This window comes from Strigops habroptila, chromosome 6 (assembly GCF_004027225.2).
Source record: "Strigops habroptila isolate Jane chromosome 6, bStrHab1.2.pri, whole genome shotgun sequence".
Taxonomy (NCBI): domain Eukaryota; kingdom Metazoa; phylum Chordata; class Aves; order Psittaciformes; family Psittacidae; genus Strigops; species Strigops habroptila.
This window is the reverse complement of record NC_044282.2, coordinates 8,028,206-8,052,968: the sequence shown is the minus strand read 5'-3', so window position 1 is coordinate 8,052,968 and position 24,763 is coordinate 8,028,206. Positions and strand designations below refer to the sequence as shown.

The window sequence follows — 24,763 nt, the reverse complement described above, 5'->3', positions numbered from 1 at the left end:
AGGTTTAGATTAGGCAATCAAGGTATGCTTATCTCTAACATTCAGAAAATTCAGACAGTAGGTATGGCATTTGCTTCTGCAAACTGTGTACATCTGTAATGTTCTCAAATTGCTGCAATCAGAGGTACTTTGAAAGCAAACTTTGCTCAGTAATCTATTTCCTGTATTGCTCAGTGTACTATTGCCATTATTCACATCAGTGATCCACCTTAGCCAGCTTTCCTATTTTGAAGGAAAAAGACGGTTTTGGTTTTGTGTTGGTTGGTTTTTTTTTTGTTGGGTGTTTTGTTTTTTGGTTTTTTGGTTTTTTTTTAATTCTGTATTGTTAGAAGCAAGGAAATGCCTCGTCAGGGACTACTGAGGTCCAAGTTGGTTGCTTTCTGGGAATGTGTGGTGCTTTCACATACTACATTGCCTCTGTGCAGACATTACCATCTGATGCTTCCAGTAGCTTTTCAGAAACAAAGAGGAACAGAATCCAAATGACCTCTGGCAGGAAAAGATTGTTTTGTTTTCCTTTGTTTTTTTCCTGCTGGGTGGATATACTATCAATCTTAGATTTTAGGGGAAGTCAATATCATAGCTGAAATAATTGATAATGATTGTCTTGACCTTTTAACTCTTTACTTCAAGGCCTGTTGGAAACCCAGTCTTTGCATGAAGCAGATGAAGATGTGGTCGCTGATGTTGATTTCACCACTATGATTTCTGAAGAAGAAAAAGAAGAGTTAAAGATTGAGCTAGCCAAGGTAATGAATTTGAATTGCTATGAGTGTTACTGGTTTTACATCATTAAAATGAATGGTATTAATTGTAGGATGAAGGTATCATAAAGGTATTCTCTACCTTTTTAGTAAAATTATTTTAGGCTACAATAATGTGAAGCAATTAATCTCCTTAGATATTTTTTGAAGATTAAATATCTTTACTTGATGATTGTAGAGAGAAAGTTAAATATACGTTACCATTTTATTCAAGACGTGTCTTTTATTTATAAACACTCCTTTATAAAGAATGAAAGGTGTTCTGCTTACTAGATCTGTGATACTGTTGCTGCCGTGGTTGTGACACCTGATGGAAAAGATTATTTGTGTGGTGCTCAGAGAAAGAGCTGGAGATGGTTACAGAAGAGACTGATAATGATGAGAACATCACATTTTTGTTTCCTTTGGCACTGTCATGTTTGGAGAGGGTTATATTTTTGGTTTGCATTTGTTGTTTGCTTAATTAAAGAACTTGATGTCATGACACCATAAAGGGGTTTAAAAATAATTCTTAATAACAAGGAGATGGGAGGAAAAAGGTGTGAACCATGTGGTCTTTTTATTACAAAGATTAAAGAGATTGTCTAGATTTGGTCTACAGTGGGAGGGTGGATTCAGTTTTAGTTGCTGCTGCTGAATACTGCAGAAACAGAAGTGAAATTTCAAAATGGATAATGAGAGAATGGGAAAAAGTGAGTATTTATTTTACATATGAGACAAATAACAGAAATTACAGCTGTATGAAGGGGGAGTTGATTTTGTCTTAATTGAAAAAATGAATGCAACAGAAATTAAATCAATATTAAGTTGTAATATTAAATAGTCTGAGAAGTCACATTCTTAATGACTCTCAAGTCATTTACCTTCAGAGGTGATTTAGGATTTTCCACTTAAACAGAAACCAAAAGTTTGGGTTTTTGCTTTAATGTTTTATCAAGCCTTGTGTTTCTAAGTTGCTAGTTAATTTTTACTTCTTTGCTGATTCTGTCACATCTGTGAGTAATAAGAGGGTAGCTGGAACTTTGCATCTTCAGCTCATCACATAGCAATGAGGTAGGAGTTGGGATGTTCACCAATGGGTCTTCGTCAGAGCAGAGACGGTGGTCACACTGAAACACCGGAGGTTCCTTCTGAACATCCGGAAACACTGTGAGTGTGGCTGAGCACTGGCACAGGTTACCCAGGGAGGCTGTGGAATTGCTATCCTTGGAGATACTCAAAAGCCATTTGGGCACAGTCCTGAGCAACTGGCTCTAGGTGTCCCTGCTTGGGCAGAGGGCTTGAACCAGATGACCTCCACAGGACGCTTCCAATCTCAGCCATTCTGTGATTTTCTTTTCTGGTGAAAGGAGCTTAAGAGTCAGATGGAAACAAGGAAGGGGAAAAATCTTCCTGCAGCCATCTGAGAATGGTATGCCTCTCTCAAGAGAATTAATCTCAGCAGTTTCTGGGCAACTGATCTGCTTGACGATTCCTGTGGGAGCAGAGAACTCTCAGTGGCTCATGGTAGAAATGCTTTAATTCATGTACCAACACACAAGTGAGAGATTGTCTTTCAAATATTATGATTTTGGCTGACCTAGAAGTTATTTTCTGAATTGCTCTCAGCAGTTTTCTGGCATACAGCTTATGCTTAAAACCAAAATAAAACTCATAATTATTGTAAGAATGGTTTGGAAAACTTTGATTTACAGTGAACAAAGTCTAAACCGAAATGAGGCGTATGATTCTTAGAAAAGACTGTAACAAACATGTCAGGCCTTGATTCCTTCAGAAAGAAATCTGTGGGAATTGGCTAATGTTTCCTTTTGAAAAGCTATGAGACTTTACTTTCAAGCCCCCTCTGTGCCACTGGTAGTAGTTTTGTTTTCTTCCACGTCCTTATGTGTTCGGTAATACCTGGTTGAGCCTGTAGGAACAAGCACCTTTCTTACTGTTCTGAAAGGTTCAAATCTTCCTTAATGCTGCAATCATTTAATAGCTGGTATAATGGGGAGCTGTCATGAGCACCTGTTGTGCATGTATTTAAACAGAAAATACATGTTTCATCTCTGTTGTGTGTCTGCTGTTTATATTCTCTGTCTTCTTTCTCTTCCTCCTCTTCCCCTGCTGGTATTCTGTTCGTACTGAAAGCTTTTCAGGGTATGGGCTGGCTCTGTTCTTATATTTGTAGTCTGGCTAACACAGCAGGGCTCTGACTCTAATCAAGCCTTGGAATTTCTACAATGCAAGTAAAATATGTAACTCTTACAGTAACTTCTATCAGTCATTTGAATTAACAGAGGTCACTTTGGAATAATAGTGAGAAATTCTAGACCAAAAATTTTACGTAAGGCCAGAAGCTTGTTAGCAGAACAGATTCCCCCTTCCCCAACCTCCTCTTCCTTAGTGTGAGGAGCATGGTACAATGACTCTTGAGTCATGATGGGGGCTGAGGTTTTGAGCTATCTCACTCACTGCTGTCAGTTGTCCTTCCATTATTCTCATCAAAGTAGTCATCTACTCCTTGCTGTCTTCCCCCTCCCATACCTTCACAAAAGCAGCTATCTGGTTTGATGTACAAGCTTGCTAGCTGATACACATGTTCTAAATTCAGCTGTGTGTGCTACTGCATATTTATTCCCAGTTTGAGGAAAGTTGTGAGTAGCTTTTTCTGCAAGCTTATAGCTAATTTTATTTATGAGTGTCCCTGAGGTCTCTGGGTGCTGTTCACCCAAGGAAAAGCTTATAAATCAACAGGTACTCAGCCTGGAGGTGTGAAATTTGAGCTATATGATTTGGTGCAGAGGTGAAGTGCCTGTTATTTTTTGTGCTATGTTATTCTGTTCACAGTTAATACTACTTTCTTTTAAAAGGCTTTTACAACTACTTTCTTTTAAATAGCAAGGTGCTCACATTTCCTTACAAATATTTCATGCATTTTAGTGTACATGTTATAATACTCGGCAATTTTGAAAACGATAACAGTTCAATAACAATCACTCATTTACTAAATATAATGGCTAATCAAAATGTAAGGGTCCTATGGATTGACTTCATGATTGCTGTAACTTTCTTTGTGTCTTTAAGCCCACAAAAAGGGAGAAGGGAACTTTGTCCCTATTTGGTGCATCTATATTCTTACGACTCTGTTGCACTTAGAAAGAAGGAAACATGAGGAGTAGAAACTTGTATTTCCGTTGACTTAAGCCCTGGTTTCATAAGGGATTCTGCATTTGTAAGCGTGGACTTTTCAGAAATGCCTGGGCAGGTGATGCCTGACTTCCATGGGAGTTAGGTATGTAACCTGCTTAAATGCTTTTCAAGATCCTACTACAAGCCCTAATACTTTCTACCTACCTCACAGTCTTCAATTACTGATGTCTGAGCACTTGAGGGAGGCTTTGTATCTACCACTGTTTTAAAATGATGGGACTTGAGGAGGATTGTGGCACTTCAAAACCGATCTCTGAAGAAGGATAATATATTGTTCTTAATACAGTCAAAATTGTTCATACCTAATGCCATTGGGCACACGGTTAATGCTTGCTTAGGGCTTTACAGCCTTAGGTGTCTATTCAATGGAACAGATGGAAAGTAATTTTAATAGAAGCCCTCAACTGTTTACGTATCCAGGTACCTAATGATCAGCCTAGTGCTAGCTCATATGGAAAGCATTAATGTTTATGTACATGTAACGATGCAGGTATTGGTTTAAGTTAAGTTCCTTAGCAGTGTTACTCAGGCAGACTTGTGCACTAAGGGGTTTGCTCTGGCTGGGAAACAACCAAAGGGAGCTCTGAACTGCTGCCTGAGGAATGCTGACGTGTGATTTCTTCTTACTGTAAACATTTAAGCAGCTATCCTCTCAGAAGAGAAATTCACATTGCCTCTTGACAGCATCTCCTTTGCAGGTTAGGAATATAATGGAGCATAAAGGACATGGGAAGGAATAAAGCACTTTTGGACTGTTATGTATTTTACTGGCGAAGTGTTGGCATCACAGGCGTTGGTGAAGCTGATACCTTGTGCTTCATCGAAGTCAGGATTTTGCTTTGTGTTCGTAGTCTTGCTGCTTAATTCCTGAGCTGCTTGAATAATTTAGATAGCAGGTAGTGACAAAAGAGGAAGCGATAGCTGGGGAATTCAAGTGTGAGACCTTTCCAAGAACAATGAGCTTGCAGCCAGTTTTATAGAGAAGCAGAAGGCCTGAGTGTGTAAAGTAAAAATGATGCTAGTATTGACAACCTAAATATAGCCCTGGAGGTCAGCAACTGATTCAGCTGATGCTTGTCTCATTCCCTGCAGCCTATGGAGTTAAGTCACAGGGAGACTGTGGTTCCAGGGAGCTTAACATACGGTAATCAGATACATTGCCATATGTTATTCTACTAACATATGGAGGAAGGAACACAATTGGTAAGGGAATTTCTAAACCTGAAGTGAAAGGCAGCTGCTCTGCTGTCACTTGCCCTTGTTAGCTTCAGTACCTTTGAGTGCTGCTTGTATAACCGGCTTGGGAGGCTCTGGGATGAAGAATGGACACCCATGCTCACTGGAGTGCTGCCCAAGGGGGAGAATCCTGAGCCAGTAGCAGGCTGATTCCATAGTCCTTCTTCTCAGTCAAGTGTTCTGGTCCTTGTCTTGCTGAAATACTGGCTTGATTTAAATGTTTCAAGTAATGTCTGCTGCCAAGAGAGTTATATGCCTCTGTTTGGGCTGAATGGCATCTTTGCAACTTGAAGTTGCATGGTTTGGTTAATGACTGGGAGCTCTGAAAAGACTAATCTGCTGTGTTCTGAATGCTTCTATGCTTTGGGCAGTTCCTGTCCACTCATGTTAATAATCCATCTGCTGTATATTTTTATGTTACTATTTTGAAATATGTAGGACCTAAAATATGTAGATAAAATGCATGTGACATGAGTGGAAGACTGAAAAGCTACAAGTATGAAGTTAAAAGCCTGTGCATTCAAAGAGAGATATTTGGCTGAATTATCCAGTCTTCTCTTGTTCTGCCTATTCCCATTTTACTAGCGAATGAAAAAATGATGTTGGAGACTACTAATGCCCTAAGGCAAATCTTGGTCAAGTTGCTCAATAGTCACTTCCTTACTGGAGAATTCTGTCTCTTACCAGATGCATGTGTATGATGGTGCACATAGGTGGCACAGTTTGAGACGGTAATTTAATGTATTGTCAGCCCTGTTCTGGACATGTCTTTGTGATCTCCACAAGCACTTTAATCTCTCTGTGTCTCTAGTCACCTACTAAAAATGCAAGTTTATGTGAGATTCATTTGATCTCTTAACATGGTATGCATTTATCAGTCCTTGGGAACAGGCTAACACCTTTCTCCTTTCTCCTCCCTCTTTGTTTCTCTCAGCTAGAGGATGAAATTTCAACTTTGCGGCAAGTGCTAGCAGCCAAAGAAAAGCACCTGGTTGAAATTAAACAAAAGCTTGGCGTAAGTCTGATGAATGAACTGAAACAGAACTTTAGCAAAAGCTGGCATGACATGCAGACAACTTCTGCGTGAGTACAGACCTTACACAAATTCATCCTTATATGTTGTATACCATGTTGGGGGGGTTGTCTTGATGAGCTCTGGTATGAAATTTAGCAATTGAAGTGCCTGTCTGGATGAGTAGAGCGCAGAGACAAACATGTCAAGCTTCTCAGAGCAAGGAGACCTGAAAAAAAGCCTTCCACAGCAGCAACACGCTTTGCTACTGTGTTGCACCTCACTCTTGTGAAATCCCAGGGACTAAAACTGTTGTGGTCCTGAGAAGGTTGTCTTCCTGTCCCATGACACATTATTATAGAGTCTTGACAGGGGAGAGAGAAAATTTTTAAATCTCGATGTGTTGTATTTTTTCAACTTCCAAGAGAGGCAATGTAAAAAGTAAATAATAAAAAAACATCAGTAACTATTAAAAAAAAAATAGTACCATAATCTGAGTTATAACGAATACTGGCAGGATCAGTTGATGTTTGACTCTGTGTAATTCCTGCTTTTGGTTGTCCAAAAGAAACAAAAAAATATGTTGGAGTAACTGTACCATCTTTGAGGTTGTCATAAGTCCTGTGTATTTGAGTTTTATGTTATTTTTCAGCAGTGTGTTCTTAGGCAAGTCCCGGAAGCCTCTCACAGCCTTGGTTTAGCACGGTGCAGAATGTGGAACTAGTTCACAAGAGTTCAATGAAACGCAGCTTTGGGTTCCCAGGGTGAAAGATAATGCATAAATATGAAGAACTGTTACTCCACTGCTGTTGTTGAAGTGGTTTTAGCTTGAATTTTAAAATTTTTAATTTTTTTTTTTTTAACCAGACTAATTATACTGTGAAAGTCTAGTCCAGGTCAGTTGCTGCCTTCAAGAAGGGTGCCTTATAACAGTGCACCAGTTCTTGGATGAGGAAGAAGAGGAGGGAGGTTATTTAGGCTGCAGCTTGCTGCCAAGAACTACTGGTGCAAGCCTTTTATCTCACATAAGGAAGGAGTTAAAAATACACCCGTGGACATAGTGATAAGACCTATCCTGAATCTGCCACAAAAGAAAAAAAAAGGTCAAGCCCAGGATAGGTAATGTTACTCTTTGCTCTGTATCTGATAAAGTGTCACCAAGAGAGGTGGCAAATAAAACTACAAACTCCAAAGCTGTAGGAAGGCCATAATAATTGCTGAGGGGCTGGTCTCAGCTTCATACTGGGTTTTTGCTTACACATATGAACTTGCCATGTTCCTCTAAAACTATTTGGGCTGAATTAATAGCAACATTGGTAGAAAGAACCACCCACTTATCATCAAGTGCTGTCTGAAAAGTTATATGAGTATTATTAATTCTTTTTCTTTTCAATTGACAACTGAATTTGACACTTAGGGAGAAGCAGGAGTGAGCTGCTGTACGGCAGAGCTGAGCTGGGGTTTGACAGCAAGGCAGTCAGGGCAGTGGCATCATCCATGAAGAAGCAATCCCACAGTATCTGAACAAAGGGAGCAGAGCAGGTCCAGTGACAGTAAACAAGGTCAAGCCAAGAGTTCAGGTCTCCAGATAAGTTTGTAGTGATGAGCCAGGTAGAAGGTCGAGCCAGGTAGAAGGTCAAGCCAGGAAGTCGAATATGTGAGTCAAGATCAGTGAGGTATCTGGCCAGATACAAGCACAGTGATAACATAACCTGGGCAAGGACCAAGGGCTTAAATGCAGTCTAAGCTTTAGTGTAGCTCGCAAGTGGAGATATGCCTAACAAGGCTGCTTCTGACTTTCTTGCATGGCACTGTCACCACAGTCTTGCCCAAAGTCACACAGTTGTGCTGTGTCAGAGCTGGCCCCTGAGCCCAGGCAGCCAAACCTGTTGGGGGGCAGGGAGGGGGAGAGTTTGCAGTGCCTCTTGGTGCACTCAAGGACCTGACAGAGACTTACAAAAAATAAGTAAAAATGTACATTTTTTCAATTAAAATAATCATTCTTTGTCTTTTAATGGGGAGTCCAATAAGGCATGAACCCCTTAATAGGAAACATAGTTTGTATGTCTCCTGTCTCTAACTTCTGGACAGTTTCTCATCTAGGTCCTGTTTCGCATGACATGCATTGAGAGTGGCATGCATTCTGGCTCAGTGAGGTTCTCTGGCATATGCTAGGAGAGGAGAGTCCAGACAGACTGAGCCTTAGAATAGACACCTGAACTAGTTACTTGGGAGTCACTAACAAAATTTTGAAAGAAAAGCTTTCATTTTTACTTGAAATTTGGTAGCAAATTCCAAGACAGCTTTTCATTTTCCCTTCACAATGTTGACATTTTCCACAAGGATAGCGAGACTTAGGAGACATTATCAGAAAGATAGCTGCTACTTTTTGTTTAAAGACCAGTTTCAAAACCAACAAGCCATTAGCGGATGAGCATCCTCAAGTAGTTATGTGGAACTGAGCAGCAGAAGTCCATTTGTGCCCTGGAAAACCCTGATGTCCGTGATCCAGCTGCTATATAATACTGGCTGATGTTCATGCCAGTACACTGATGTCAGCACAGATCATGGTAATCCAGCATTCTTCAGAATGGATGTGTTAAGTAATAGAGGTGATTCATTGTTGCTGCACCAAAATAGAAATGGAATAGCATTACTCACCAAGACTCTCTGATTTAGTAAGGATGAAAAGCCAGTTTTAAAAAATAAAAGTTCAAAATATTTACATGCCTGTATGTTAAGATTCTAAATCCACAATTAGTCTTTTTAAATTTTAAAAAGACCTGTTTCTAAGGAGGCAGATTTTGCTTTCATGCAGTCTTCTGGGTTTTGTAGCTGCTGTGCTTTCCTGGAAGTTAAACCCACTTTCCTTTAATGGGGCACTTTTCAAAGCCACAGAGAACAAGTAAGCACCAAATTTTTGTCCTCTTATTGTTAAACCTATTTTTAAGCTCTCCATTTAGGGACACATTCTTAGGGTTAAAGTAGACTTAGAGGCAGAGGGCTGAACTTTTCTCAGAAACAGTAAGGTGTGTTTGAACAAGTAGTTAAGACTCATGACCTGGCTCACAGGGTGGATGCCACCTGGAATGACTAAATTTAAACTTGAGATTCTGACTATGAAACTTTTCATTTTAAATGGTTGGCCACCAGTAGCTTAGGAGTTAGCGTAAGCAGGATTAACATGTACATGACTGTCATTGAAGGATTCCTATTATTAAAAAGGAAAAAAAGATAACAGTTTTCATACTAAGGAAAGCTAGAGCTGGAGGTCAATGGACTGGTATCCTCCATAAACTGAAGATTATGTCAGGCTCAACAGACAGTTCTGTAGAAAATCCATTTCCTTGTCATTAGTTCATGCTTTAAGGTATGCAAAAGCAATATAACTACCTGCAGTAAGACATTACATTTGCAACAGTAATGTGGAGCTTCTAATGTATCAAATCAGCTTTTTTATCATCAGCTTTGTTTTTCTCTAAATAAAACCTGTAATGTTGTTTGCATTTTTCAGCCGTGTATGAAATACACCTGAAAGTCATTCACTTATGATGATGACCAGAATCATGATGCATTTTTCACATTCCTTGTTCATTTCCTCTACTATTCCTCAGTGCACTGATTTTCAGTATAATCTGTGTGTTAGGGAAGCCAGGGGTTCTACTATAGAAGATATCAGTAACTGGAGAGCAAACTATTGCCTCAAGTTTAATTTGCTTTCATGGTGGTAAGGCATTCAACTGGAATACTTCCCCCACACACCTTTTTAAAGATCAGGTTTCCAGTGAATAGAGGTGGGTGGATATTCAGGTAGCTTCTAGCAATGCAGATTTTTTATTTGTATTTTAAACACAGATAATTCGTTCTTATTTAGATGCTGGAAGCAGGGTAATGTTGGCGGATTTCAAGGTTATTTATTTTAGCTTAAGAAATCATAAAAAATGTCTTTACAGGGATATTTACAAAGACCATAATTGAGCTTTTCTAACTAACATTTTGCAACAAAAGAAAAAGGTTTTATGTAACCTGAATGCAGTATGTTTATGTAGTTAATGCTGCTTGATTGGCGGTGCTTCAGTGAGGTTCCCACAGCTCTTTCTAGCTTTCTGTACTTCAGATTTTCACTGCATAGTGCATTAAGGTAAGAAGATGGCTTCTATAAAGATTGACCTAGTTTTATACAGAGCCACAGAATAGTTGAGGTTGACAGCATTGTCAGCAGACTGTCTAGTCCAACTTTCAAAGCAGGGCCAGCTAAAGCAGGGTGCTCAGAACTGTATCCAGTCAGATTTTTAACATCTCCAAGGATGAAGACTCTACAGCCTCTCTGGGCAACACATTCCAGTGTTTAATTACCCTTACTGTGAAAACCCTTTTTCTTTTGTTTAAGTATTTCCTAAATTCAATTAGTGCCCATTGCCTCTTGCACTTTCACTAGATACCCCTAGCCTTTGCTGAGCATGTATGTCATAACCGTCTTCAGCTTTGGGTGTCCCTCAGCTCTTAATTTGGTGCTCTTCTGTACTACTCTGGAAAACAAACAAAACAACACAGTAGAACATTATAGTTTTGTCCTCTCAGGAGATATTTCGGTACTACTGAGTTTCTAAGGAGCAGTTGTATCTGTAAAATTACCCATCAGGAAACTCACTCCAGCCTAATAGTTGCCAGAAGCTACTTTGTCATTCTTCCTTGAAATGTTAGCAACCATTAGAAGGCATAAGCCTCCTCTGTTTTAAGTGGATAATCTTCCAACCCATAGTTGCAATAGTAATGTAACTACAGAGATAGCTTCTAGGGACATGAAAATGGTTTGGTTTGCTATTAACCTTCCCCCTTCTCCCACCCCAGAAAAAAGGAAACCCCAAACCAACACTCCAGATGTTCAGACCACTGTAAGCAGCAGTCCTGCCGTGGCCAGTAAACTATTAGAATGGCAAAGAACTTAAAGAAAACCCATTGTCTCCCTGGGGGCTGTAGTAGTATATTGAAGTGAAATGTCTCAAAGCCCATATGATTGGTGATTCCAGCCAGGGGTTTGGGAAGCCTATGATGCAGTGGAAAGTGGACCCATGCAAGACTGCCATGTAGGATAGGAATCTCACAACACTGCTTTCAAAATTACTCCATCTTTTGCCCTCACAGACAAAAATTGTCAATTGTTGTAGAAAGGGAAAATGTAATGAATTAGAGGTCAGAATGAAGAGAACTATAAGTGCTAGCTCCAAATAGCATGTCTCCAAGATGGGGCCTCGGTCTTTCTCAGGTGGTGGTTGTCTTTTGAAGCCTTTTTAAGAAGGTTTCAATATTGCTCTGCTTTTACATATAATTACTTGAGATGAGCATTCAACATGGACTTGGCCTTTCCCTTCAGTCACAGAATAAAGATCTTTTCATTTGCTACTGGCTGAAAGCTATGTGAGCAGGCTTAGTTCTGCTGATAGGGAACCTGAGGACAACTGTATGGTTTCCACAAATAGTGGGAACTTACCATTTTGTAGTTCAAATTTCTGCCAGGCAATGAGAATATAGAAAGTAATAGTTGCTCTGCATGTGTCTTGGACTTATAATCTAAGGTACTTGCGGTCTTCATTAGTGTAACTTTAAATATACAGTAATGTTCCAGGGGTTCAGAATTTTCTTAGGAACTCAAATATAATTTGTGGACAACCACAGTCCTACTGCGACTTTTAGGAATTCAGTATACCATGTTCCCCCCCCACCTTGTTATAAGTGGTAGTAAAAGAAATGTGGGTGTTTCTGTTCATTGCAATGTGTAATCACCTTTTCACATTTTCTTTTCTAAATCTGCAAGTAAATGTAGCAGTTGTGTAAGTGAAGAAATTGTATGTTGGCTTTAGCAAGCGCATTACCTACATGTAAGCCTGTGCTGTATGGAAGTAAAGGGAGCCTCTCACTTCCACTGACTTTGTGACCTCTGGGTCAGATCAGGCAATGCTCACGCCTTCTTCAAAGGTAATTTTTTTGCTGCTTTTCCATACGTATCTCTGGCTTTGAATTTGGAAGGGTGGAGTAATAAGGTTGGAGAAAGAAGTTATCTTAGTCTATTCTCGTTGTCCCTTATCCAAAAGATGCACATCCACTTGTTTACGCCAGAATTTTCAGCTAATGGAAAATCCACAGCAAGGTCAGGTGATCTGTTCCAGATCGATGAATATAATGTTATATTTTCTCAGGGAAAAACCCACTGTAATTATCATTGGGCACCAAAAAGTACATATGTGTATATTATAGTTATCTTTTTGTATGTATATAACTGTAAGAAAGAAAGGGGAGGCCTGAGTGTAAATTTGAGTCTCTGAGATTACCAGGATTAAAAATATCCCGGAAAGGGTCGGTGGAAAGGGGACAGTGAGAAGAGCATGCAGCAAGCTCACTGCCCTGGGCTTCAAGAAAGCAGACTTTAGCCTCTTCAGGAACCTCCTTAGTAAGGTTCCATGGGATAAAGCCCTAGAGGGCAGGGGGGCCCAAGGCTGCTGGTCGATATTCAAGGATCACCTGCTACGTGCTCGAGAGTGTTGTATCCCGGCTAGAAGAAAGTGCAGCAGGAGGGCCAGGAGACCTCCATGGATGGACAAGGAGCTGCTGAGGAAACTTAGAGGGAAAAAAGAAGCTTATAGAAAATGGAAGCGAGGACAGGCGGCTTGGAAAGAATATAGGAGCATTGTCCGGGAAGCTAGGGACCAGGTTAGGAAAGCTAAGGCCCAGCTAGAATTAAGTTTGGCAAGGGATGTAAAAGATAACAGGAAAGGATTCTATAGATACGTAGCAAAAAAAAGACAGACTAGGGACAATGTGGGCCCTCTCTGGAAGCTATCAGGAGAACTGGCTACCATGGACTTGGAGAAGGCTGAGGTTCTTAATGACTTCTTTGCCTCAGTCTTCACTATCAAATGCTCTGACCACACCACGAAAGTCTTGGAAAGCAGATGCAGGGACTGTGAGAATGAAGACCTTAGGCCCACTGTAGGAGAGGATCAGGTTCGAGACCATCTTAAGAACTTGAACATGCACAAGTCCACGGGACCTGACGAAATCCATCCACGGGTCCTGAAGGAGCTGGCGAATGAAGTTGCTGAGCCACTGTCCATCATATTTGAAAAATCGTGGCAGTCAGGTGAAGTTCTTGATGACTGGAAGAAGGGTAATATAACCCCCGTTTTCAAGAAGGGGAAGCTGGAAGACCCAGGGAACTACAGACCAGTCAGTCTCACCTCTGTGAGATTTGCTCTGGCAAAATCTTGGAGCACGTTCTCCGGGAAAGCATGCTAAGGCACATGAAAAACAATGAGGTGGTTGGTGACAGCCAACATGGCTTCACTAAGGGGAAATCCTGCCTGACCAATTTGGTGGCCTTCTATGATGGGGCTACAGAACTGATGGACAGGGGCAGAGCAGTTGACATCATCTACCTGGACTTGTGCAAAGTGTTCAGCACTGTCCCACATGACATCCTTGTCTCTAAATTGGAGAGACATCAATTTGATAGATGGACCACTCAGTGGATAAAAAACTGGCTCAATGGCTGCACGCAAAGAGTTGTGGTAAATGGCTCGATGTCCAGTTGGAAACCTGTAACGAGTGGTGTCCCTCAGGGATCGGTGTTGGGACCGGTCCTGTTCAACATCTTTGTCGGCGACATGGACAGTGGGATTGAGTGCGCCCTCAGCAAGTTTGCCGATGACACCAAGCTGTGTGGTTCGGTTGATACGCTGGAGGGAAGGGATGCCATCCAGAGGGACCTTGACACGCTTGTGAGGTGGGCCGATGCCAACCTTATGAAGTTCAACCAAGCCAAGTGTAAGGTCCTGCACCTGGGTCGGGGCAATCCCAGGCACTGCTACAGGTTGGGCAGAGAAGAGATTCAGAGCAGCCCTGCAGAGAAGGACTTGGGGGTGTTGGTTGACGAGAAGCTCAACATGAGCCGGCAGCGTGTGCTCACAGCCCAGAAAGCCAACCGTATCCTGGGCTGGATCAAAAGAAGCGTGACCAGCAGGTCGAAGGAGGTGATCCTGCCCCTCTACTCTGCTCTTGTGAGACCTCACTTGGAGTACTGTGTACAGTTCTGGTGTCCTCAACATAAAAAGGACATGGTGCTGTTGGAGCGAGTCCAGAGGAGGGCCATGAGGATGATAAGAGGGCTGGAGCACCTCCCGTATGAAGACAGGCTGAGAGAGTTGGGGCTGTTCAGCCTGGAGAAGAGAAGGCTGTGTGGAGACCTCATAGCAGCCTTCCAGTATCTGAAGGGGGCCTGTAAGGATGCTGGGGAGGGACTCTTCTTTATGGACTGTAGTGGTAGGACAAGGGGTAACGGCTTCAAGCTTAAACAGGGGAAGTTTAGATTAGATATAAGGAAGAAGTTCTTTACAGTGAGGGTGGTGAGGCACTGGAATGGGTTGCCCAGGGAGGTTGTGGATGCTCCATCCCTGGCGGTGTTCAAGGCCGGGCTGGACAGAACCTTGGGCCACATGGTTTAGGGCAAGGTGTCCCTGCCCATGGCAGGGGGGTTGGAACTAGATGATCTTGAGGTCCTTTCCAACCCTGACTATTCTATGATTCTATGACAGGGGAAAGGGAAGGAAAGGGAGAAATGGAAGGAAAAGGTAAAAGAGAAATTAAGCAAAAGCAAAAAGAAAGGAAAAAAAGAAAAAAAGGAAGAAAAGGGATAAAGGAAAAGAAAGGAAAGGGAAACAGAAAGAAAGGAGAGAAATAGAGCGAAAGGAAAGAGAGGAAGGGGAGAAAGGCAGGGGAAGAAAGGAAAAGAGAGGCTGGGATATGTTTAATGTGCATAATTTTGCTGATCTAGTGTACAGCACAGAGCACACAGACAGTGTTATTGGCATAGTTTAAGGTGTGATGAACTGTGAAGTTTCATCCTGGAACATCTTAAGCTCATCTGTGCTTAAGCCAACATATTGTGGCTTTTCTACCTGAAAGTTAACTATACCACAGCAGCTTGTTCTTCTCCTCTTCTGTCCTGCATTGCACAAATAGTGCCTTTCACACAACTGTATCCCCAATTTTTCCGAAGTTTTTTAAGACTACAGTGCAGGACAGCAGGGAATATTTGTTACCTTTGTCTGGCACCTTTCCTGATCTGTGACTCTCTCCAGCCTACTGAATAGTCATCTTCTGTGTGCTGCACGCAGATATGTGGCTGCAGGCAGGTCCCCTGCGAACTGCAGAGGTTCAGTTCCCTCAGTTCTGCCCTTCATCTCTCTGCGGGAGAGGAACTACCTGGGGCATACTTCCTTTGACTGCTTTAGGCATATGTACCCATCCAAATGCCAGCACAGTTTCAATTAATTCTTAACATACTTGACAAAGGGAAGAATGTCTAAAAAAAGTACATCTGTTTTTTGGTTTTGAAGTTGGAGTGAATTTCAGATGAGCACTAAAAAAAAAAAGAAATAATAAAAAAGCACAACACCTTAGAGTTTATTTGTGGGCAAAATGGCAATATGAATGCTCTTACGGAATGTTTTGTGTACATGTTATCTTCCATCATATATGCATTTATTTCAGTAGAACATTAGCATAATTTAGTTAATGCTGAGCCCTGTTTTTTTCCCAGAAAATTGACAGGAAAAATAGTTCTCTAGCTGAGAGCTTCTCAGAGAGCCACATGTTTTACATTGATTCTAGAAATGTCATTCTTAAGCTGAGTAATGGTTTGAAAACTAAGCAAGCTCCATAGGCCATGGCTTGTGCTGCCAGGCTCTGCTCTACTGTATGGTTTTGTTGTTAATTGTTTGCATTTTGTTGCATCTTATGTAAGTTTTATCACAGAAGAGGGTTTCTCAAATGGATTGATTTTGCAAGCAAGCATTGACGGAGAGGCACAATGCTGAATGAAGATGTGCTAATTAGCACATGTACTAATTTTACAGAAGCTGAATGTAAGTTCTTCATCATTTACTGCAGTAGGTTGGCTGTGCCATGCAAAATATGAATTTTATATTTGTAGCCTACTTCTGTCAGTAGCCCCTGTGTTGCACCTATGAAGGAAGGTTAGGTTAACTCTGCCATGTGAAGGGCAATTCTGTACCGAGTTGAGATGAGATCAAATAGCATGCAGTATGATTACCTTGTCTTTGTCTGCAGATGATGTTAGTCATTTAAACATCCAGTTCTCTGACCTCTCTATATGTCTGCTGCCTGACTGTACTCTATATGACACACTATTTTCTTCACATGTTGTGTTTTATGAAGTGGGATGTTCTTTCATTTGCTTTCACTGGCTGTAAAAATCAGCTAGTGAGACCTGGCTGTCATGTGATAGTACAAGCCAAATGCAGTAAACTGTCAGGTGAAAATGCAGTCAAAATGTGCTGCAAATCTACTTTGCCTAATTAGTATCTGACAGTGATGGGGATATGAGTTATCTTTAAAGCTTCTTTTAAGTGTGTTGGGCATATTATCAGAATTTAACTGCAGTATCAGGAGACTTTATGATAACCTCTAATCATCAGTTTTATAAACAATTGCTTTTGTTAAAGAAATACCCAATTTAAAAAACCAAATTATAATCTGAAGTTGATGGATGAAATTCTTATGTTAATGTCATATAAAAAGGTAACATTCAAAATGACACAGGTGAGTTTTATTAACAAGGTTACAATTGTGACAGGAATTCACATACTGTATTTAATCCTTCTTGTGTATGAAATGCAGTAGAAATATTAACTGTTAAGTGCTAAGTGAAAAGCATGGAATAAGATCCTTTTTAGCCACTACCAGCAATTCTTCTGTGCTATGGCATATGTTTAGATGCCACAAAACCAGAGAAGGCATTCCTACTCTTAACTGCATGAATCAGGTGGACTGTTTCTACTTTCACTAGTGCTGCTGGCATAACACTGTTAAACTCGGAGAGGTTATGTTGACTTTGTGTTAGTGTAAGAGAGGCAGAGAGCCTAATGACATCTTTGTGTGAAAATGCACACTGTGGGTTGGATGGAAGGTGGTAATTCTTGAATCTCTGTGTTGTGACTTCTTCGAGTTTGTTTCTGCTGAAGTATTTATGCCTTAAGGCTTAGTATCAATGATTTTATTTTATACAATGGCTGACTGACTGCTGAGATGCTGTCACTTGTCCTGGTCAGCTGAACAGTCAGGACTTGCCCACAATGGCTGCTCAAAGGATGAGAACATACAGGTGGTGTAGATGACTTGGCATGCTGGAGCAGTTGGTGGTTTAGGGGGACTTAAGCCGTAGGTATTATGGCTATTCACTCCAATGAATAAATGTAGGCTTTACCTGGAATATACAACTTTATTTCTACTCTTAAGGGCTTCTGAAAATAATGTAAACTGTTCAGTGCATTAAAGCACAGTCAACCTATACATAAATAGGTTCTGATACCAAAGACCTTTTAGACCTGGAAGTCAAGCCTTGACCTTCATTTTTGTCCTGAGCAAAATTCCACTTGTGCTGAATCGTTTAGGAAGCTTCTCTGCTAGGAAAATATCTAAAGACTTCTATGCCACAGGCATTAGAATATTTGATTATTTATTTTTTTTTCCATGGGCAACACTTACCAGAAAGCTACTTGCTCAGAGTTTAACCGAAGCATCATTAATGTCTGGTTTAGGGTCTCATGCAACCCTAGTTTATATGAGAGTATGTCCACTGACAGCAAGAGAATAACAGAGCTATTAAACTAGTTGAGCTAGAGAATGAGGCCTCAGTGAAATAAGAGCGCTGCAGTCTTGCAACATCCAGGGACAGACTGGCTGAGGAGAAGGAAGCGCAGTGAAACCAGTCTTTTCAATCTCTTTATTCCACCAGTATAAATAAAACAGGTATAACTAGTGCTCCTTCCTTTCTAGTTATAATTTGTGCTCCTTCTGTCACCGTTGCAATGTTTTAGCCCTTGTTGTCATTCAGCATTGTGTATGTGATTGATTCATCTTATCTTTCTCTAGGTTTCTAGAGATTTGGTATGCTAGTCTTAAATTGCTCCCTATAGACTGCCTTGCTAATCAGTCAAAGCAAACACCTTCATAGAAGGAGCCATTTCACTCGGCAATTTTAGAACTTGTTAGATCAGTAGTCTGTAAGATACTTTGTGGTTTAGGAACATTAAGATCAAAATATTTGTGTTGGGGAAAATTCATTGTTGGAAGAATATTGTCTGAAAGAATAGAGCAGTACATGGCATCTGCCTTCTAACCTGTGGTTTGTAAAACAGTCCTCAACAGAGGGCTTTAAGCAATAGGTACTGCTAGGGCTGAGGGGACCTGACATAAAATGTTATGTGCTGTATTGCAAATGTTAATCTTCTCTTATTTTCCCTCCTGCATCCACAAAGTTATATTGCTTTCATATACCTAAAAATCAGAAGAAAATACTCTGTTTCAGGAATTAGGCAGCGGGGTCTTTCTCTTCATCTCCAGTGTATTTTGGTACACATTTGCAGTCTTACAGATTTTGTTCAAAGGAGAATTAGAACCAGTGGAATTTTATTTCTGAATTTTACATGATCATTTCTTCAGTTCTTGCCTGCCAACACACACCACAGGATACAAGACTGATTATAATGTGCTCTCCTTTTGTTACTAGGTCAGTACTTCTAATTCCGAGCTTGTCTGCATCGCTGGGAGTATCAGATAATTTACTTGGAAGGAAGCCTCTGACTTGCTCAGTGTTAGTTCAGTCAGCAAAAAACCATCTGTGCAGAAAAGCTTATTGATTACTCTGAGAAGGCAACTTAACTGTACTAAAGGGTCTCTGTGGGTCAGAGTATATATTCGGGATCAGTAAATTACGATGATAATTTGAATGTATATATATACATGCAATGAATGACTTCTAAAAGGATTGAGTCTTATTAAGAATATGCATTTGTGGTCTAGATTTTTTATCTTTCTTTCTCTGTCTCTCCCAAAACCTTCTTCCTTTAAAGAAATTTTTGTTAAAAGTAAAATTGAGGCATATTGGGAACAGGTTTGGTAAATTTTGTCTAATTTGAAATATCAACAAATAATTTTGAAGTGTATCTGTTAAATGTACCTAATATGTATATGCATGGAAAGGCAGAGTCGTATATGTCCTGATTCTTTTCTGTGCTCTTGACAGCAGATTTTGCTACCAGGTTGGTATCTGCAGCAAGAATGCTTATTTGATGTAAATATTACTTTCTATATGCAGAAATTTTATCAAACAGGTATTCAACAAATCACTGCATTCTACTTTCAAAAAGCTTTGCTGCTGCCCTCAAGGGGTGTTAGCTGGAAGGGGGAGACACACAGTTAAGGATTGTTCTGGAGTGCGTTCTGCTCACGTTAGGATTAAACTGCACTTAGGAAGCTGTGCAGAAGCAGGCAGCTTTGTAATTTGTTTTGTGCTACAGTTACTGTGTTTCTCAACTGTTTGGTGGATGGGACTTTAAGATGTGGAAATAATGTAAAAGGGAATTAATTGGAGGGGATTCTAGCCTCTGTTAGTACTTATCACTATTTCTGTTCTGGTTTTTGTTTTCAGTTACAAGAAAACACATGAGACCCTGAGCCATGCAGGACAAAAAGCAACAGCAGCTATCAGCAATGTAGGAACTGCTATCAGCAAGAAGTTCGGAGATATGAGGTACAGGGATCTGCTGCTTCTCTGGTCTTATTTGGAGAACAAAAAATATAAGTCACCTGTCAGCTTTTCTTTAACTTCTGCATTAGTATTTTAAACATTCAAGTAGTTTGTCATCAGTGCGTAACATAATTTGGCTTTAAACAAAAAGAAGGGATAGTGACAAATGAAGATATAATTCTTATTTGAGTCCTGGTTTAAAAAAAAGAAAAAGTGCAATTTGAAATTGGCTTTTTCAAGATGTACAAATTAAAGTTGTGGTTTGCAGTTGTATTTATAAAAGAAGATATGATGAAAGTAACAGGAGTTGAGGTCAGGAGAACTGTCACTTAAATGCAGCCTGAATGTCAGGCTTTATATGTTGATGTATCTTTAAAAGTGTTGATCTTAAATTTCCTCAGAATAAGACCATAAATGAAGAAATTGTACACTGCAAACCAGCACTTCAGTTTTCAATTTCTTAGCAGCATTACAGAATTTCTCAGGTGTTTTTGGGAGTTGATTTTTTTTGTGACGAAATAAATGGACATGGGTAACTCTACAGCGTATTGTTTGAGCTGCAGAATTAGTCACATTTATTAGAGATACTGGTATGTGTTCACGGTTTTGGTCATTTTATAACGAATGAGATAACCATATCTGAAGAGCTGTATGAATCAATTTTACAGTTTTTCAAATACATATGGGTTTGGGTTTTTGGCTGCAAATGACTGGGGTATAGTTCTTGGCAGCTAAAACTTGTTTTTTCCCCTTTTTGTTTTTAACCTGAATCTTAAGGAAACTTTAGAGTCCCTCCTTTATACCTACCTTTACGTACAGCTTAATAAACCCTCTATAGAAGTGCTACTGTTTTTCTAGGAGAAACTAAAGAGGGAAAATCATCATTGCTATATCTGCTTTACAGTGTCTTTTTTCATATTGCAGTTTAAAATGGAAATCTAGAGAGTGACTTGTAATTAGGGTATGAACATAAACTGAGAATTGTTTGACTCAGTACAGTTAAACATCTAAATGCGTGTATATGGATATGAGAATAAGGAGGCATGCAGTTACATTTTCCTAGTACATTTTTTAGTATTCAGCAGTCTGAGAGCTGAAAACTTTCTAAAACAGAGGTTTGAACTTTCATTTAAAAGTCTTTTAACTTGTATCAGCTTTTTTGACATTCATAACTCCTCTTGTCTCCCAGATGAACAAATGGTTATGTAGTAAAGAAGTGTGTGGTTTGTTTTTTCGTTCAATCATTCACTATTCTCAGTCTTCCTGCTCTTTCCTTTGATGTCTTCTGGCCCTTCTGTTACAAGAAACAGTGAGTGTAGTCCTTCTGTTGTCCTTCATGCTACTCATGATTTCCTGTGGTTTTATCGTATTTCACTGTCCTGGTTTTGGCTGGGATAATTAATTATCTTCCTAGTAGCTGGTGCAGTGCTGTGTTTTGACTTTAATCTGAGAACAATGCTGACAACACACTGATGATTTAGTTGTTGCTAAGTAGCACTTACCCTGATCAAGGACTTTTCAGTCTCCCATGTTCTGTAGTCAGGAGTGTCGTACTTAGTTCTCTCTTTTCCAGGCTGAGGCTCCAGTTGCATGAGTTGCTTTCACAAGCCTTTTTCCTACCTTTGTTTATTCTTACTGCCTTCCCTGCATTTATGGTTGTGTTCTGTATTTTTGAGAAATGTGCGAGATGTTATATCCTCTGTTTCATTTTCTGTTCTTTCCTAACATTCCCTTCTGTAAAAAAAAAAACCAACAAAAAACCAAGCTCACTGCTCAGTGAACAAGTCCTGTTGCTGCTTCCATGCTTCAGATCCTACAGCACTGAGCAAAGAGTTGGTGTAAGAATACCTCGAACACTGGCTCTTGATCTTAGAGGGGAGGATGATTAACAATTCAGGGCTTCTTAGGTCCTTGTCAGGTCCTGTTGTTTGTGCTTTGCATAGGGTGTGGGATTAACTGCAACGTCAGAAATGTCTTCACTGTAATAAAGCACGTTTTTCCTTTAATATTTCCCTTAATTAATCACTGTTACCATATTCTTTTGCCTTATCTATCAGTATTAATCCCCAACCCCCATGATGGTCGTGCTTCTGACTAGCACTTGGAAAGCAGATGGGTGGTATTTATCCCATTAGCCCTTTAGCCAAGGGCTCAAAGCAGAGGCTAAGTCCGTAAACATTTTGATTAATCAAGAAGCTTGTTTCTAGTAGCTTTCTTTGACTGAAATTATTACCTTGAACCTGGTTGGGAATTTCTCAGGAAAGTATGAACTACCAGCACTGCCGTTTTTTTTGTGGACACTTGCTGTATTCTGTTAAATTCTCAGTTAGGAGAATTTTCTTGATGATGAAGCATCAAGTAGTACAGCCAGTATGCCATAGTTACATACAGCATGGAATAAGTTGAGCCTTCTGCATCTGCTGAACATCCTAGATCTAGAGTAATGGTCAGTGTGCTTCCCTCAGCCACAAAGCTGGCCTGAGATCTTGGCTCAACTCAGGCAAGTGCAGTCCTGTGTGGGGTCACACTGTGAACCTTATCACTTACTTAAATAACATGGTTTTAAAAATCTTCCCCTCTCCCACTCCAATCCCGGCTGTATTTGGGGGAGTAAGCTGTAAGGAGGCATGCTTCATTGTTTGTTTGCTTTTTGCTAATCCAAATCATTTTAGATGGGTTATCACCGCTCCTCCCATAATGCTGATTTAAGCACACATCAGACTGTGGCTTGATTCTGGTTAGGCATTAAGGCTGAAAGTCACCAGTTTGCGTCCAGATGCAAATCCCCGTTCTGCTTTCATTCAGAGCAGACACTTGTAACTGATTTCTGAAATCCAGATGATCATCATAATTCCCAGTATGGTCAGCAGTTTTACCTCCTGCCTGTGGCAATGGTGATTTTGAAGGGGTTTGTAGTCAGCCTGACTCTAAATATTGAAGCTTGCCTGCTTTCTGAAATGAAATTCTGTTTTTGAGGTTGTCTGCTATGTCAGCTGTACAGAGCACCACGTGAAACACATTTCTGAAGATGCAGGGTCTCAATCTCACCTTGTATTATCTAAATTAGTAAAAATTATTATTAAAAATATTAGTAAAATATCATATATCAGCAATAGACTCCCCCAAATGTGACGAAATCTACAAGAAAGAAAAATGACAAAATTCCACGTGTCCCAAAGACTAGAGAGGCCACCCCTTGGGGACAGAGTGCTTTTCATGCAGCTGCTGTGCTTCTCTTTCATCCCCACTGCAGCTTTCCAACTCTCTAATTCATTTTGTGCATGAATAATCACTAGCATCTCACATCTTCTAAGTTTTGTAGTAATTATTAGTGCTTGTATGGTCTCTTTACAGTTGTAATGCGTTCTATTTAATATTATGTTACTCAAAATACCAGAAATGTATGTAAAAAACAGTATGCAGAGATTTTTGCTTTAGGACACAAACCAGGCACTAGTAATATCATTAAGATAATAGAGTCTTGTGATTAATGGTACACCATCAGGATATTTTGTTGCCCCTCCACCCCCAGCTCATGTAATCTCCTTTAACATCTTGTGACGCAGAGAAGGAAGGCACAGGGGAAGAGGAGAGACCCAGGTCACTCATAGGTCAGTAGCGTGGGCTCGGCTCTTTCAGGTGTTACACTCACATTTCAACATGGCTTTTGCCATGTAGAGCGCAGATGTGATACAGAGTTGAGGGTCTTTATCCCTTGCTCCTTTGCATACTGGTAAAGTTTGGATCTTTCCATGCAATACTGCTGGACTACTCTGCAGCTGTCTATGTGGATCTAAGAGTTTCAGCCCTGCTGATGGCCTTCTTAAAAGTAAATATGGAGACTTTCTGTGGTTTTGGTTTGCTTAAAAAAAAGGGTGGGGGTAATTAAAAGGAAATAGGAAACTATGTACACTATATACTACTACATACATTACTACTACACAAGTAAATGTATTTAAAGATTAAGCTAACAAAGGCATGCATGCAAATGAGGATGTCAGCAGTTACACTGCTTATACATCATTCATTTAACTGTCTGGTACATTTTCTTTAATTACATGATCACACAGACCCCTTTCAAATTCAGTGCCTGGGATGAGCCAGCTCTCAAGATGAATGAAGGTAATATAATGCCTCCTTCCTGCCAGGAGTTGGAAGGCATATGTGGAAAGAGGCAGAAGACTGAACGGAGGGAGAGCTTGGGGGCATGACTGTTGCAGCTGAATGTGCCCCTCAGAGGTTATGGGAATCAGCACAGAAGGTGCATGAGGTCCCAGAGGGATGGAGGAAGGCAAAGTTCATCCCTCTGGAAAAGGGCAAGGGAAGTTCTGGGAAGCAGGTACTGGGGGGTGTAGGTGGAGGATGCATTAATCTGTTATTTTCTAAGCATCTAGAAGATAGCATGATGGCAAAAACATAAAAGGATTTGTCAAGAACAATTATCTTGAACTGACAGCACCTGTCATAGAGGACATAGGGGAGGCGGGAGATGTGGTGGAGATTGACTGTGATAAGGCTGTCCACTCTGTTTTTGTAGAACTAGAGAAATACAGTTTAAGTGTTATTGCTTTAGCAGGACGAGGACATAGGGAACTGAAAATGCTCACAAATGCAGCTGAACTGGTGATTTCTGAAGGCTGTGAAATCTCTCCTATTGGAATATTTTAGAAGCAGGTTAGGCCAATATCTTTTTTAGATGGCTCAGTTATAATTAATCTCTTTCAGTGCTGTGAGAGTTAACTTTTGCCATGCCTTTATTGTTGTGCCTTTTGGGGTTTTTTGTTGTGGTGGTAGAGGTTTTGCGTAGCCTTTTGTTTATCGTTTCCAGGATTTCTATGATCTAGGGATGTTTTGGGCACTTAAACTGCTGCTAAACTCACTGAGCTGAATTCTTCAAAATATTTCAGCTGTCATAACCAGAACTACCATTCATAAACCTCCGTGTCTCTG

The 24,763-nt window shown here is 40.3% G+C and overlaps 1 protein-coding gene across 6 annotated transcripts in view; it reads left to right on the top strand.

Moving 5' to 3' along the window:
• TPD52L1 (TPD52 like 1) overlaps window positions 1-24,763 on the top strand; it is a 52,293-nt gene that overhangs the window by 17,133 nt on the left and 10,397 nt on the right. For all 6 annotated transcript variants that reach the window (XM_030489953.1, XM_030489949.1, XM_030489948.1 and 3 more), the window contains exons 2-4: window positions 634-749; window positions 6,130-6,278; window positions 19,715-19,816. In XM_030489953.1, coding sequence (XP_030345813.1) covers window positions 702-749; window positions 6,130-6,278; window positions 19,715-19,816 — 299 coding nt within the window. In that variant the 5' untranslated portion in view covers window positions 634-701. The remainder of the gene's footprint in view (window positions 1-633; window positions 750-6,129; window positions 6,279-19,714; window positions 19,817-24,763) is intronic.